Source organism: Onychomys torridus, chromosome X, assembly GCF_903995425.1.
Source record: "Onychomys torridus chromosome X, mOncTor1.1, whole genome shotgun sequence".
NCBI classification, from domain to species: Eukaryota; Metazoa; Chordata; class Mammalia; order Rodentia; family Cricetidae; genus Onychomys; species Onychomys torridus.
Genome location: NC_050466.1, coordinates 20215284 through 20229225, shown reverse-complemented (window position 1 = coordinate 20229225; position 13942 = coordinate 20215284). Strand labels below are relative to the sequence as shown.

General features: G+C 46.8%; 1 protein-coding gene across 1 annotated transcript; it reads left to right on the top strand.

Annotated features, from left to right (window-relative positions):
* Positions 1 to 366: 366 nt before the first annotated feature.
* Positions 367 to 882, top strand: LOC118573646 (protein BTG1-like). The gene has a single exon (XM_036173925.1). The coding sequence runs from the start codon at positions 367 to 369 to the stop codon at positions 880 to 882; it is 516 nt and encodes a 171-aa protein (XP_036029818.1).
* Positions 883 to 13942: the final 13060 nt, after the last annotated feature.

Genomic DNA, 13942 nt, shown 5'->3' with positions numbered 1-13942 from the left:
CTTCACACTCACAGGCCAAGATAACGTACTCAATGTGTTATGCTGTGTGCTTAGCCAGTTTAAGCTTAATATGCCTTTAAGAGTGTATGTAATTTTGCCCCTTGGAGCTGGAAGTACAACTCTTGGGATCCTTGGAGGCTTCTGAGCTGGTGGTGGAGGTGACTCGAAAGGTCAAAGTGACATGACCAGGCTCTCTCTCTTCTCCCATCTCTACTCTGCACAATGACTTAGTTCCTCCAAAAGAAAAGTTTTGAAAAGAGCCCCTAGAGCTAGTAGCTGCCTCATGGCCTTGCATTCTCTAGAAAGTAGAAGCCTGGGGTTGCCACTCTGCTTTCTGGCCACACTGCTGACCTATCTGCAACCCAGATGCTTCCCTTCTATACCCTTGCAGCCACCATGAGAGGCGAGATCAGTGCTGCCGCTACATTCATCTCGAAGTTCCTCAGCACCAAGGGCCTCAGGAGCGAACAACAGCTGCAGACCTTCAGCCAGAGCCTGCAGGAGCTACTGGAAGAGCATTACAAACATCACTGGTTTCCAGAGAAGCCCTGCAAGGGATCAGGCTACAGGTGTCTTCGCATCAATCATAAGATGGATCCTCTAATTGGACAGGCAGCCCAGCAGATTGGACTGAGCAGTCAAGAGCTGTTCAGGCTTCTCCCATGTGAGCTCACACTCTGGGTAGATCCCTATGAAGTGTCCTACAGGATTGGGGAGGATGGCTCCATCTGTGTGCTGTATGAAGCCTTTCCAGCAGGAGGTACTTCTCAAAGTGCCACCAAAGAGCAAATGGGAGATAGCAGAGTCAGCTGCAAGGAGAAAACTCTATTGGGCAGAGCAAGCCCTTCTCAAAACTACAATATGATGACTGTGTTGGGTTAAGACACAGTCTATGGATGGGTCATCTTATATGGAGAAATTTGATTTTTGCTTGGGGTGGGATCCTCTTGGGGATGGATTATGGAATTTAAACCATATCACAGCTGTGAAGACCTGGCATAAGATAGAGTGGTAATATTTTTTTAAGTGATTTTGCTATAGTTTGGACAGTACCTTTCAATGATTTTCTAGCTTGTGAGTTGAAGGACACAACCACTTCATTTGCTAGGTAGTGAAATTGTAGGTTGGTTTCAATTTCTCCTAGACTTTATAACTATATTGTCACATTAGTCTCCTTAAGAAAAATTTACATTTAATTTAATTCTACATTTTATGTGCATGAGTGACTTGCTGAATGTATGTCTGTGTGCTGCTTGTGTAGTATGTTCAGACCAGGGGAGGTGGATTTCCTGAGAGTGCTGGGAACCAAACCTGAGCCCTCTGTTACAACAAACAGGTCTCTTTATCACTGAGCCATCTCTCTAGCCCCATAAAACACTATTTCAATGAACCATCTTCCACATTTGACCTTTCAAGGGGTTTTGCAGTATTACACTTGAATATTATTAATAATGTTTTGGGCCATTTAGGAGGAAAGCTCAGTTGTGTAAGCATGAAATTAGAGGAAACTTTACCTCAAGAGTGTTTTCTAGCAATTGAACAGCCCAGTCTAGTGAGTCATTAAGACTTGCCCTCCAGTGCTTTCCTCAGATGCTAAGGCCTAGTTAGGATGAAGTCGCCTGTGGACATGCCTAATCTGGTGCATGGCACAGAACCCTACTCAGTGTTGCCATCCCTTCAGTTGTGTGTCCTGAGCACCAGACTGGTGAGTGATAAAACCATTTCTTCTCACACTATCCTAATACTGCTTAGGCTTAGCTAGTGTCACACAACCTGCTCAACAGACAAGTACTGTGAGTTCCTAAGACTCTCTCCTGTGTAAAACATCTTCACACTCACTGGCCTAATTGTAGCTAATCAGATTTTGTACCATCCTAACCTAGTAACAACAAAATAGTTTATTCTGTCAGTGTCAAAATAATGCTCTAAGGCCTTGCTTGGGTCCCCTAGCCTGCATTCTGAACCAGAACCTGCTCTCTTAGGACATCTTCCAGGACTATTATGAGTGAAGCAACCTGTGTACCAGGCCCATCCTGATGTAAGATCAAGACTGCCCTTCTGCACAAAATTGAAACTCCCAGGCTCAGTTTGGAACAAACTGATTGCTCCTCAGTCAAACTTGATAATTAGTCAGTCCCCATCCTTTCTTATCAGCTCAGTTAGTGGCTTAGGTAAAATTACCAGGCACTTGATGCCACAGCTCATCCTGGTGAGAGACCCACAACCACACCCTTCACCACCATTACTACCATCTCCCTATCTCCATTCACAAAGACCATGCAAAATCCAGATCTCTGAGTGACAGACCTTTGCCAACCTGTGCACCCCTACAGACCCAGGCCTGGCTGGAGTAAAGTTGACTGCTAGTCAGTGACCAAGAGTGTGCCCTCTTCCACCATGCCTCATACTTGAGGCATATCTATGGTCCAGCTGATTGTCCATCAACCCAGCCTATGAGTGCCTAGGATCATCACCTGTCTTCCCCTTCTGCACACTCAGGGGCTAAGACTGAGTCACACAGCATGGGTATTAGGCCACAATAATGAGTGTCCAATGTCTCTACCTGCCTTCTTATACTCACATTCACAGGCCAAGCTTGACCAATATAACCTGAACAATATCCCAGCATCATGAATAATCCAGACTTCCATTCAAGTAGCCTCTGAAACTTCCAGGCCTAGTTCAGATCAAGTACAAGGCCAATGAACACAGCCTGGTGAATAACTTAGAGCCTGCACTCCTGTGTCATTTCTGAGGTCCCTGACCAACTTGAAGTCAAGTACCTTGGATACTAGCTCAGGCTGTTGAGTTATCAAGACCTTACCAACTCAATTCGCCCTCACATCTCAGACCTACCCTGGGTTAAGCAGTTTGTCCACCAACCCAGTTTCATGAGTGACATAAAACCCTGCTCATTCACAAGAATACCACAGTACCATTCCCAGATTTATCATGAAGTCTGCAGACAAATGGATGGAACTAGAAAAATTCAATCTGAGCAAGATAACCCAGACCCAGAAAGACAAATATGGTATGTACTCATTAATAAGTGGATATTAACTATAAAATAAAGGATAACTACGCTACCATCTATAGACCCAGAGAGGCTAGATAACAAAGAGGGCTCAGGGTGGGATGCTTGGATCTTCCTGGGAAGAAGAAATAGAAGAGATTTTGTGAATGGACTGTGGGCTGGTGGGGATGGGAACAAGAGAGATCAGGTTAGGGGGGAGGTGGAGGGGGAGAACACTAAAAGAGACAATTTGAAAGGGGGACATTTTGGGTTAGGTAGAAACCTGGCATCTACAAGGATGACCCCAACTAAGACTTCTGGCAATAGCAGATATGTAACCTGAACTGTCCATTTCCTCTGATCAGGCAAGACTTCAAGTGGAGGGATTGGAACACCAACCGAGTCATATAACTTTTGACCTGTAGTCTGTCCTGCCTATGGGATGTGCTGGTGTAAGGGCAGCCTAGAGATTGAGCGAGTGTCCAACCAATGACTGGTCCAGTTTAAGACCCATGCTGTGAGAGTGAGCCCACCCCTGGTACTTCCTGGAACACCAGGACATACAGGTTGGATGAAAAAAATAGCCAAAGTAAGGATGCCTAATTATATTCTGCCATACTCATAGATTGGTGCCTAACCCAACTGTCATCAGAGAGGCATCATATAGTGACCTATGGAAACAGATGCAGAGACTCGCAGCCGGACATTAGGAAGGAAGGATTATAGGAAATAAAGAGGTCAGGGATGTCTAAAGAAGACCTACAGAATCAACTAACCTGGGCACATAGAAGCTCTCAGAGACTGAACTGACAACCAGGGAGCCTGCTTGGGACTGGCTTAGGTACTCTGCACATATGTTACTGTTGTTTAGTTTAGTCCTCTTGTAGGACTCCTAACAGTGGGAGCAGGGGATGTCTCTGACTCTTTTACTGGGTTTTGGTATCCTACTCCTTATACTGGGTTAGCTTGCCCAGCATTAATACATGGGGAGGTACTTAGTCTTACTGAAACTTGATATGCCATGTCTTCTTGTTATCCATGGAAGCCTATACTTTTCTGAATAGAAACAGAGGAACAGATTGGGATATGGGCAGAGGGAGGGTGAGGGAGGGAACGGGAGGGAAGGAGGGAGGGACAACTGAGGTCAGGATGCAAAATAAATAAATTAATATAAACCTCAATCCAAATACTTAGCCTGTGAGGGACCCAGCCCTTTATCCTTTCACATCTCCACATACACAGATTTACATGGGGTAAAGCTGCCTGCTTACCATCTTACTCTGGCAAGTGATCCACATTAGTTCTTCTCCTATGATTACACACACACACACATACACACACACACACACACACACACACACACACACACACACACACACACCAAAGTCCAAGGCCAGCTTGGGTGATGCAGACTGCATACCAGCTCTGCATGTGAGTTCCCAATAGCCATACATACCGCAACCATCCTCACCCTCCCTATTATAGCTTGGTTAATCACATTGCTTACTGTCTTAGCCTGGTGAGAGCTCAAGGTCCTGCAGGTACCCTACTAATACTTTCAGGACTAACTTGGGTTGCACAGCCTGTACTTCCATCCAACTTGTTGAATGATATGGACCCTTACACTTCCAGGACATCATCCCATTCCCAGGCCATGCCCCACTTGGTAAGGAATTAAGACTCTGTTCTCTTGCACCATCCTCATACTTCCAGCCACAGTTCCCCTCAAGTAGTTCTGAGACCAGCCAAGCCTTCATTGGGAGCCAGACCCCCTCATTCCTGCAACTACTCAGTCTAGGTGTGGTCTCATAATCATAGGCAGCCTGTACCAGCCCAAAGAGATGAGTGACCCTGGATTCTACACTGTCCCAGCATAGAAACAATTCCAGGGCTTGTTGAGGTCAAGCAGTGTAGACACCATTGGAAAGAAGTAAATGCCCTAAGTGCCTTAGCCATCTAGACTCTCTCTTCAGTATCATCCTCACACTTATAGGCCTTGCTTGGTTCACACAGCCTGAGCAACACCCCAGCCCCATGAGTGTCAAGGCTCACACTCTAGCACCTTCTGCAGATTCCCAGGACTAGTTTGGTCAAGCAGATTCCTGAATAGTGAAGCTGGGTAAATGACCCAGACTGCTATGTCCCTGTGTCATCCCCATAGTCTCAGGCTTTGGTCAAGCCTCCCAGATACCAGCCCAGACTGATAAGTGATCAAGACACTGCCCTTACACACTGCCTTCTAATGCTCATGCCTAGCTTGGGTCAAGATGTTTGCCTGCCAGATTAGGCCGTAAGTCCACCCATCTGCACTAGTAGCACACTCCCAGGCCTAGCTCTATCCATGCCTTCCCCTGCCATCCCCATAAACCCAGGATGAGCTTTCTACTCACTTGCTTAACCTGGTAAGTGATCTGGCCCTGGGCCTCTCCATCATCCTAATAGTCCTAAGACCTGTTGGGTTCAAGCAGCCTACTTACCAGTGCATCCCAGTCAGTGATTAAGACTCACTCTTTCTTGACAATCCTCACTGCAGGGCTTTACTCTGGTTAGGCACTTGTCCGTCATAAGCATAGTGATTATCCAAGATCTTCTGCCTTAACCTTTCTCATAGTCAGAAGCCAGTATTTTCACACAGACTGAGCACTAGGCTGCTCTGCTTGATGCTTAAGGCTTCCCTTCCAGAGCCTTCCTAACACTCCCAGGCCTAGTTCAGGTGAAGCAGATTGCTGACCAGCATAGCCTGGTGAGTGATACAGACCTCTGCCTCCTGTACTAGGGGGTCAAGCAGCCTAGGCACAAGCCCATACTGGTAAGTGATCAAGATCCTGTCCTACACCATCCTCGTAATACAAGGCCTAGCTTGTGCCATACAGCTTAACCAAAATGCCAGCCTCATGAGAGATCAAGACCCTACCCCAACCCTAGTGCACCCTAACACTCAAAGCCAGCATTACAGGTCTGCCTATGAGTGGCCCAGACCTTAACCCTCCTATTCCATCCAGACAGTCTTAATCCAAGCTATGGTCAAGTTGTATGCTCACTGGCATAGTTTAGTCAGTGATCTAGACTTTCTTCCCCTGCACATCCTCACACTCCTTAGGCCTAACTGTGGTCCAGTATCTTGCCCATCAATTCAACCTAATGAGGTCTTAAAAGTTACCATATGTGTCAATTCCCCGCACTCACATGCCAAGATTGGGTTACAAGATCTTCCTAGGCTCAGGATCTATGGTGAAGAAGAGGCATAAGATTGGAAGAGCAAGAGGTGGTAGATGACTTCAAAGAACGTCTTCCATATGATGCACACATGAATGGACAGAGTCTCTGACAACAGGCACAAGACCTACAGAAGTTCAAACCAGATAAAAATCCAAGCTTAGAAACACAAAGCCCCATCACTAACCAAGAAGTTATGTGGAACTGATACCTGCTGGGAAAGGAAAAACCCATTTTCTCTAATGGAGTGACTCTGAGTGTATCAACCATAATCCATGGCAATGTCCTATGCCCAGGAATAGTTAGCCAACACAAAATGTACTCCATATTTTTTCTGTGCTTTTTTTTTTATTGTTGTTTTGGATTGGTATTTTTATATTTAGAAAGGTTTTTATTTATTTGTTTCTGAGAGATAGAGCATGAAGTTGAGTGTGTAGAGAGATGAAGATGTTCTGGGAAGAGTTGGGAGAGGTAAAGAAAATGATCAAAATATGTTGTATGAAATTTTAAAAATACATATGAATAAATAAATAAATAAATAAACAAACAAACAAACAAACAAATAAATAAATAAATCTATCTGCCTAGAGGTCACCCAGACATTTGCCGTCAGGTGGCATATCCATACACTCAGGAATAGCTGGAGTCAAGCTGTCTGTTCACCAGGACCACCCACCCCACCCCTGTCCAGCCCATTTCTCAGAATCCCTGGCCTACTTTGAGTCAACAAAGTGATTAAGAGCCTGCCATCTCACAAAAACTCCAGCCTGTCACACTTAACCTGCCTTCTACAGCTTGCACATGAGCCAGGCAAGCATAGTGAGTTGCAATCATCCTTTCTCACCTGGGCCATCCTCACATCTCCTGGCCTTGCTGGAGTCAATTAGACTATGAACCATTGCAGCCTGGTGAGAGCTCAAACTTTTACACTCCTCTTTGTTACTAATACTCTTAAGCATGCTTGGATAGCAGACCCTACACTTCAGCCCAGCTTGGTGTGTTACCAGGAGCCTTGCACTCCCAGGACATCCTTACAGTCTGAACTCTCTAACTTTCATGAGACAGTGTGGGCATGAGCTCATCCTGGTGAGGCATCAACAGTTCAACCTCCGAGGCACCATCTTTAGACTTCTAGACTTAATTTAGTCAAGACACTTACTGACCAGCCAAGCCTGTTTAGCAACCCTACCTTCCACATCAGCTAAGATTAGCAAGTAATTTCATAATCCCACATACACTGGTGAGTGACCCAGAAACACACGTTTGTCCACCATTTTCACACTCGCTGGCCAAGCTGAGATCATATAGACTTTTGTCACTCTGTGTCATCCCCACAATCTCAGGAAAAGCTGGGATCAAGTTGTTTTCTTACCAGTCTATCTTGCTCAGTGATAAAGACTCAGCCCTCTTCCACGACCTAAGTATCCCAGGACTAGGATGGGTAAAACAGTCTGGACACCAGTTCAGCCTACTCAGGGATCAAAACTCTCCTCTCCTGTAGCATCCTCACACTCCCCGGCATAACTGTGGTCAAGGAGCATGTCTATCAACCAAACATTGTGAGTTCCCAGACGGCCTTCACATTCCTAATACTCATAGGCCAATATGTGGGTCACACATCCTTAGTACCAGGACAGCCTAGTAAGTGTTCAACATACTCACCTGCCTTTGCCATCCTCACAGTTTCAGGCCTAGCTTGAATCATATAGGCTGAGCATATATACATACAGGCCAGCCAGGCGAGTGATCAAGCCATGTACCCAGCACCCTCTTGAGTCTCTCAGGCCTAGTTCAGTCAGGCAGATGCCAGACCAGTGCAGCCTGGTGAGTGAACAAGACCCCTGCCCTCCTGTGCTATCCCCACAGTCCTAGAACAGTTGAATCAAATAGATTTGCTAGGAGATAAGACTGGTAAGTTAGCCAGACTTTGCCATCTGGTTCCACCCTCATATTTCCAGAACTAGCTAGTGTCACACAGTCTAACATTGGGAATGCCCAACAACCTCACCTGTTAGAAGAGCCATCCCTCACTCCCTGGCCTAACTGGGAGTTAATCAGATTATGAGCCATACCAACCTTGTGAGATCTCAGTATTCCAACCTACAGGTGTGCTATAAGTGCAAGGGCCCAGTCTACTCACCAGGCTTGCCTGGAGTACAGACTTTATGACCAAAGATAGACCTGGGAGTATCAGTATGACATGAACAGAATAGGAGCTTGGGCTGTCACTAATTAATATTCCCAGCCCTTGCTTGGATCTCACAGCCTGCTGTCCAACAAACCCTGGTGACAGACTAGTCCCCTTGTGCTTCCAGGACATCCCCACAGTCACAGGCCTATCATGAGAGAGGCAGCCTGGCCACTAGCTTATTCCAGTGAGAAATCAAGACTTCTTCCTCCTTCAACACCTTTACACCCCCAGGGTCTAGTGAGGACCAAATAACTTGCTGAACATGCAAGCTTTGTTAGTGATCTAGAAATCTGTGCTCCAGTACCAGCTCATATAAGAGACTGAGTGATAACACAATTTCAGGCAGATTGTGCATCAACCCAACCTTGTGAGTGACCAAGAATCCCACTGTTCCCAACCATTACCACACTCCCAGGGTCTAGCTCTGGTTGCAGAACCTACACATAAGCCTTGCATGTTAGTAATCCAGACAGACCTTTTCCAATCCATGCTATACCCAAAGACCCAGCCTGCTTTCCAAGATGAAGCCCTTCCCAACCACCCTAATAATCCCAGGACTTGTTGGGTACCAACCAGGCTATGACAGCATGAAGACTCTATCCTCCCACACAATCCTCATATTCCCAGGCCTAGCTGTAGTTGGGCACCTTGTCTATCAGCCCATTATAATGAATAACCATGATCACCACCTGCCTTCAACTTCCCCACATTCAAAGGCTAAGAAATGTATTCAATATTTTATCCTCATGTATACTCAGACTGTTTTCATTTAATATACGTTTAAGAAAACATAGCTTAAAATGTGAGCTATATATGTAGTTTTGCCTTAAAGTATGTACTATTTCATGCCCCTACCCAGAATCACCTGTTTGACAGGCCTAGTTGGTGTCACACAGCCTACACACAAGCCCCGTATGGTGGATATCCAAGTTACTTACCTGCCCAAGCCATCATCATACTCCCTGGTCTAACCACGATCAATTAGTTTGTATACCACCCATCCTGGTGACAGCCCAAGCTCCTATTCTGTTCATGTCATACTGATACTCCCAGGTCTATCTTTGGTCATAAAGTCTGTACTCCAGGCAAGCCTGGTGAGTAGACTGGGGCCTTGCACTTATAGCACATCCACATAGTGACAAGCCTAGTTTGCATGAAGCAGCATGGTACAACCCCATAGTGGTTAGATATCAAGAACCTTCCCTCCAATAAATTTTCACATTTGAAGCCTAGTTTAGGACAAGCAGCGAACCAACCAGCTAAGTCTCTTTAGAGACCTAGACAACTGCTATTCCATAGCAGTTCAGACTGGCTAGTCTCATAATGCCAGGCAAACTGGTGAGTGATCTTTATTCTTTTCCCCCATTACTATAGCCCATGTCCTATCTCAGGTCACAACGACCAAATACAAGCTGGCCCTAGGGATGAATCAGACCTTTGCCCTCCTGTGACATCCCCCTAGTACCAGGAAGGGCTGAAGTCAAGTTGCCTGCTCATCAGCCTACCCTGGTGAATGACCAAGGTAGGGCCATTCAACAGCCTAACAATCCGTGGACTTTATGGCTTCAAGCAGTTTGGTCAGTGATCAAGATTCTCCCTGCCCAAACTCCTAGGCCTAGCTCCATTTGAGCAGCTTTCCCATCAAAATGGCCTAGTGAGTGTTCATGACTCCAAAATGCCTCTACCTTCCTGACACAGGCCATGATTAGGATACACAGCTTGTCCTTTGGACAGCCTAAAGGTTACCCATTATCCCAATACTACTTACCATCAGCACTCTCACAAGCTTATCTTGGGTCATTAAAATGAGCAACAGCCCAGCCTGGTGAATGATCAAGACTCCTTCACTTTCCTGAGAACTGGGGCCTACTTCCTGTCAAATAGTTGACCCATAACCCAACCTGGTGAGAGGACCGGAACTCTGTCCTCATGTGCCATCCCTACAGTCCCAGTCCCAACTAGTCTTAAGATACCTGGTAACTGGCCCATATCTACAACTGATGAAGACACTGCATTCCCATACCACCCTCATTCTCCAAGGAAGGCCTAACTTAGTTCACACAGATTGCTCACAGCCCAGTCTGGTGAGTAATCAGGATCCTGTCCTCCAGCATAACTCTTGCATTGTCTAGCGTAGCTGGGGTCAATTAGACTGTGGACTATCATGTCATGGTAAAAGCTCAATTTCAAACCCCACTTGCATCTTACTAATTCTCCCAGTCTTAGCTTAGGTCACACAGACTGCACTGCATGCCAGCTTTGTGAGTGCCCTGAATCTTTCACTTGGATCATCCTCAGTCTCAGGCCTATCTCAGGTGAGGCAGCCCATTGTGGAAAGGGACAAAGAGCCCACAACCTTGCACTATCTTCACACTCTCAAGCCTAGCTCTCAGCCAGAAGCATGCACAAGATTAGTGACCCAGGACCCTGTCCTCCCATATCAGTTCAGACTAGCTAGTGATTTTATAGTCCTGCTTGTTCTGGACATTTAGCTCAGCCTGGTGAGTGACCCACAACTCTGCTTTTCTTCATCATTATGACAATAATGGGTTAAATATAGTCCTATCCCAAAGTTGCATACCAATGAATTCAGGTGTAGCCTGGGATCAAGACCTTACCTTCCAGCACCATTCTCACACTCCCAGTCAAGCCTCCTTTGTGACCAAGATCCTTGCTCTGCTGCATCTGCTCAGATAGGTGGGTGACCTCACAATCATAGGCAGACTGTGCAGCACAATCAAGTGAGTGACCTGGAACTCCACCCTTTCCTACGGCTTTTCCAAACTGAGCTTGGCTGAGCTGCACATACAAGCTCAGCCTATGAGTGACCCAGACCTTGTACTCCCATGCCATTCCCATGGTCCCAGGTCAGGTTGCAGTCAAGTTGCCTCCTCATGAGCCTGCAATAGTAAGTGTTCAAAATCTTGCCCTTAACCATCCTAACAATCCAGGGACTGGATGGGACCCAGCAGGAGAGAAGACTGAGTCCCCTAGTGCTCTAGTGATATAACATTTCTCATACAGCATCCTCACAATCACGATCTACCTTGCCTCCTACAGCCCCAGCAACAGCTCAGTCCAATGGGTGATCAAGACTCCCCCTGAGGCAGACTTTTGGTCAGGCACATCGCTGAACAGCACAGCCTGGTGAGTGTCCAGAACAAATGCTCTCCAACATTATCTTCACACTTGCAGTACTAGCTGCTGTCCTCAAGTCTTGGGAGTTCCCAAGAACCTCACCTGCTACCATGCCCACACTTCAGGACTTAGATGGGGTCAATAAAATTGTACACCATCCAGGCCTGTTAGAGCTTAATATCCTAACCTTTGCCAGGCAGTGGTGGCACACACCTTTAATTCCAGCACTTGGGAGGCAAAGGCAGGCGGATCTCTGTGAGGTCAAGGCCAGGCTGGTCTACAGAGTGAGTCCCAGGACAGGCTCCAAAGCTACACAGAGAAACCCTGTCTTGAAAAAAAAACAAAAAAAAATAACCTTTCAGTGTGATATTAATATCCCCAGGCCAACTTTGGGTCCCATAGTCTTCAGTGTTGCCCAGGCTGGTGAGTGATCAGGGCTTGTATATGTTTTAGGCACCCCATTACACCCAGGCCCAGAATTGCTGTAGCAGCCTTGACATAAGCTCATTCCAGTAAAGGATTAAGAGCCTGGCCTTCATGCATCATCAGTATACACCTAGGCTTAGTCCAGGTAAAGCACCTTGTAGACCTGGCAAGCTTGATAAATGACCCAGATTGCTGTCCTTCAATCCCAAACTCAGATTAGAACATGACTTCACAATCCCACACTGGAAAGCCTGATGAATGACCAAGAATCCAAGACTTTCATGCCATCACTACACTAGAAGAACATGGTCACAAAGCCTGCACACAAGCTCAGTCCATTTGTGATCCAGATCCTTGCCATCCCTTGTCACCCCAAGGATCACAGAGCCAGTAGCGTTCAGGTTGCCTTTTCCCCATCATACACTGCTTAGTGATCAAGACTAAGCCTACCTCACCATCTCAACTATCCCAGGATTAACTTGGGTCATACAGCCTGAGAAACAACCCAGAAAACTCAATGATACAGACTGTCTCTCCTGCACCATCCTCAGACTCCTTGGCTCATTTCCAGATAAGCAGATCACCAAATACCCCTGCAGGTGATGGATTCAGACCCCTCCCCTCTTGCATCATCCCTATAGTCCCAATCCCAGCTGAAGTAGAGGAGCCTGGGTGCCAACCCAAATTGGTGAGTGATCAAGATCCTTCTCTCCTACAGCATTCTCACACTGCCAGGACTAGCTGGTGTCCAAGAGAATGCACACCTGCTCAGTGTGGTCAGTATTGATCCTCACCTGCTCTTGCCACTCCTGCCTGGTGAGGGCTCATAATTCCATCCTGCTGGTGTCCTGCTAAAACTACAGGCCCAGCTTGGGTTGCCTGTATTCTGCCCCACACTGGTGAATGACCTGGATTTTTGCACTCAATGATTATCCCCACAGTCTCAGCCTAGCGTTGGTGAAGCAGGCTGCACACCAGCCCAGCATGGTGAGTTCCCAAGAACCTGCCAGACCTGGCCATCCACATATTCCTGGCTTAGCTGGCTCAGTCTGAAGTTCACCATCCCATGCTGGTGAGAGCTCAAAATCCTATCCTTCTGTTGTTAATAATCCCATGCCTGAATGGCTTGCTCACCCTGGGTACCAGCCTATCTTTCCTCTGTCACTGGTGTACTAATACTCTGTGGGGGACCAGCCCTCACATTTATTTACCCCAGGGACTCTTGAGAATGAGGGATAAGGGACTTAGCTATAAAGAAAGAGGGGATAGAAACAGATAGAAAATACAGGGTAGTCTAAAGAGGGCTTGGATCTTAATCCATCGGGTCCCGACTGTCTCTGTCCTAGAATATTTAAAGGAATGCCAAGGGGTGGAGCAAAAGACCTCTCTCCAGCACAGCCAAGTGCAGACCATCCCAGACACCTGCACTCAGGCCCGTGGTCCAATTATCCTCTTTAAGCAGACCTGCTGGGTAAAGCCACCAGGAACCTGAAAATGGGCTCCAGCAATACTCCCAGGCCTCGCTTGGCATGCGCAGCCTCGGCACCAGCTCATCCTTGTGAGGAGTCATGACACTGCCTTCTGCACTGTCCTGACAATTGCAAGCCTAGTTCCAGTCAAGCACCTCACCAACCAGTCAAGTCTGGCTGATAAACCAGAAGCCCTCCCTTCCACACAAGGACCAGACTCTCAGCTCTGTTCACAACTGCTGCCACACTTGATTTATCCGAATCAGCTTTTCAGGAAAGAGCTCACAGATCTGATAAGCCTGGTGAGTGACCCCTGCTGCCTTGTGTTAGCTCACACAACACAGTGATCCACATTCCCTCTCAGATCAGTCTAGCCTTGTGAGTGACTGAGAACTCCTCCCTGGTCCCAACATTATCATATCCCCAGACCTAGCTGCTGTCACAAAGCCTGCACACAAACCCAGTGTGGTAAGTTTCCAAGAACCTTCC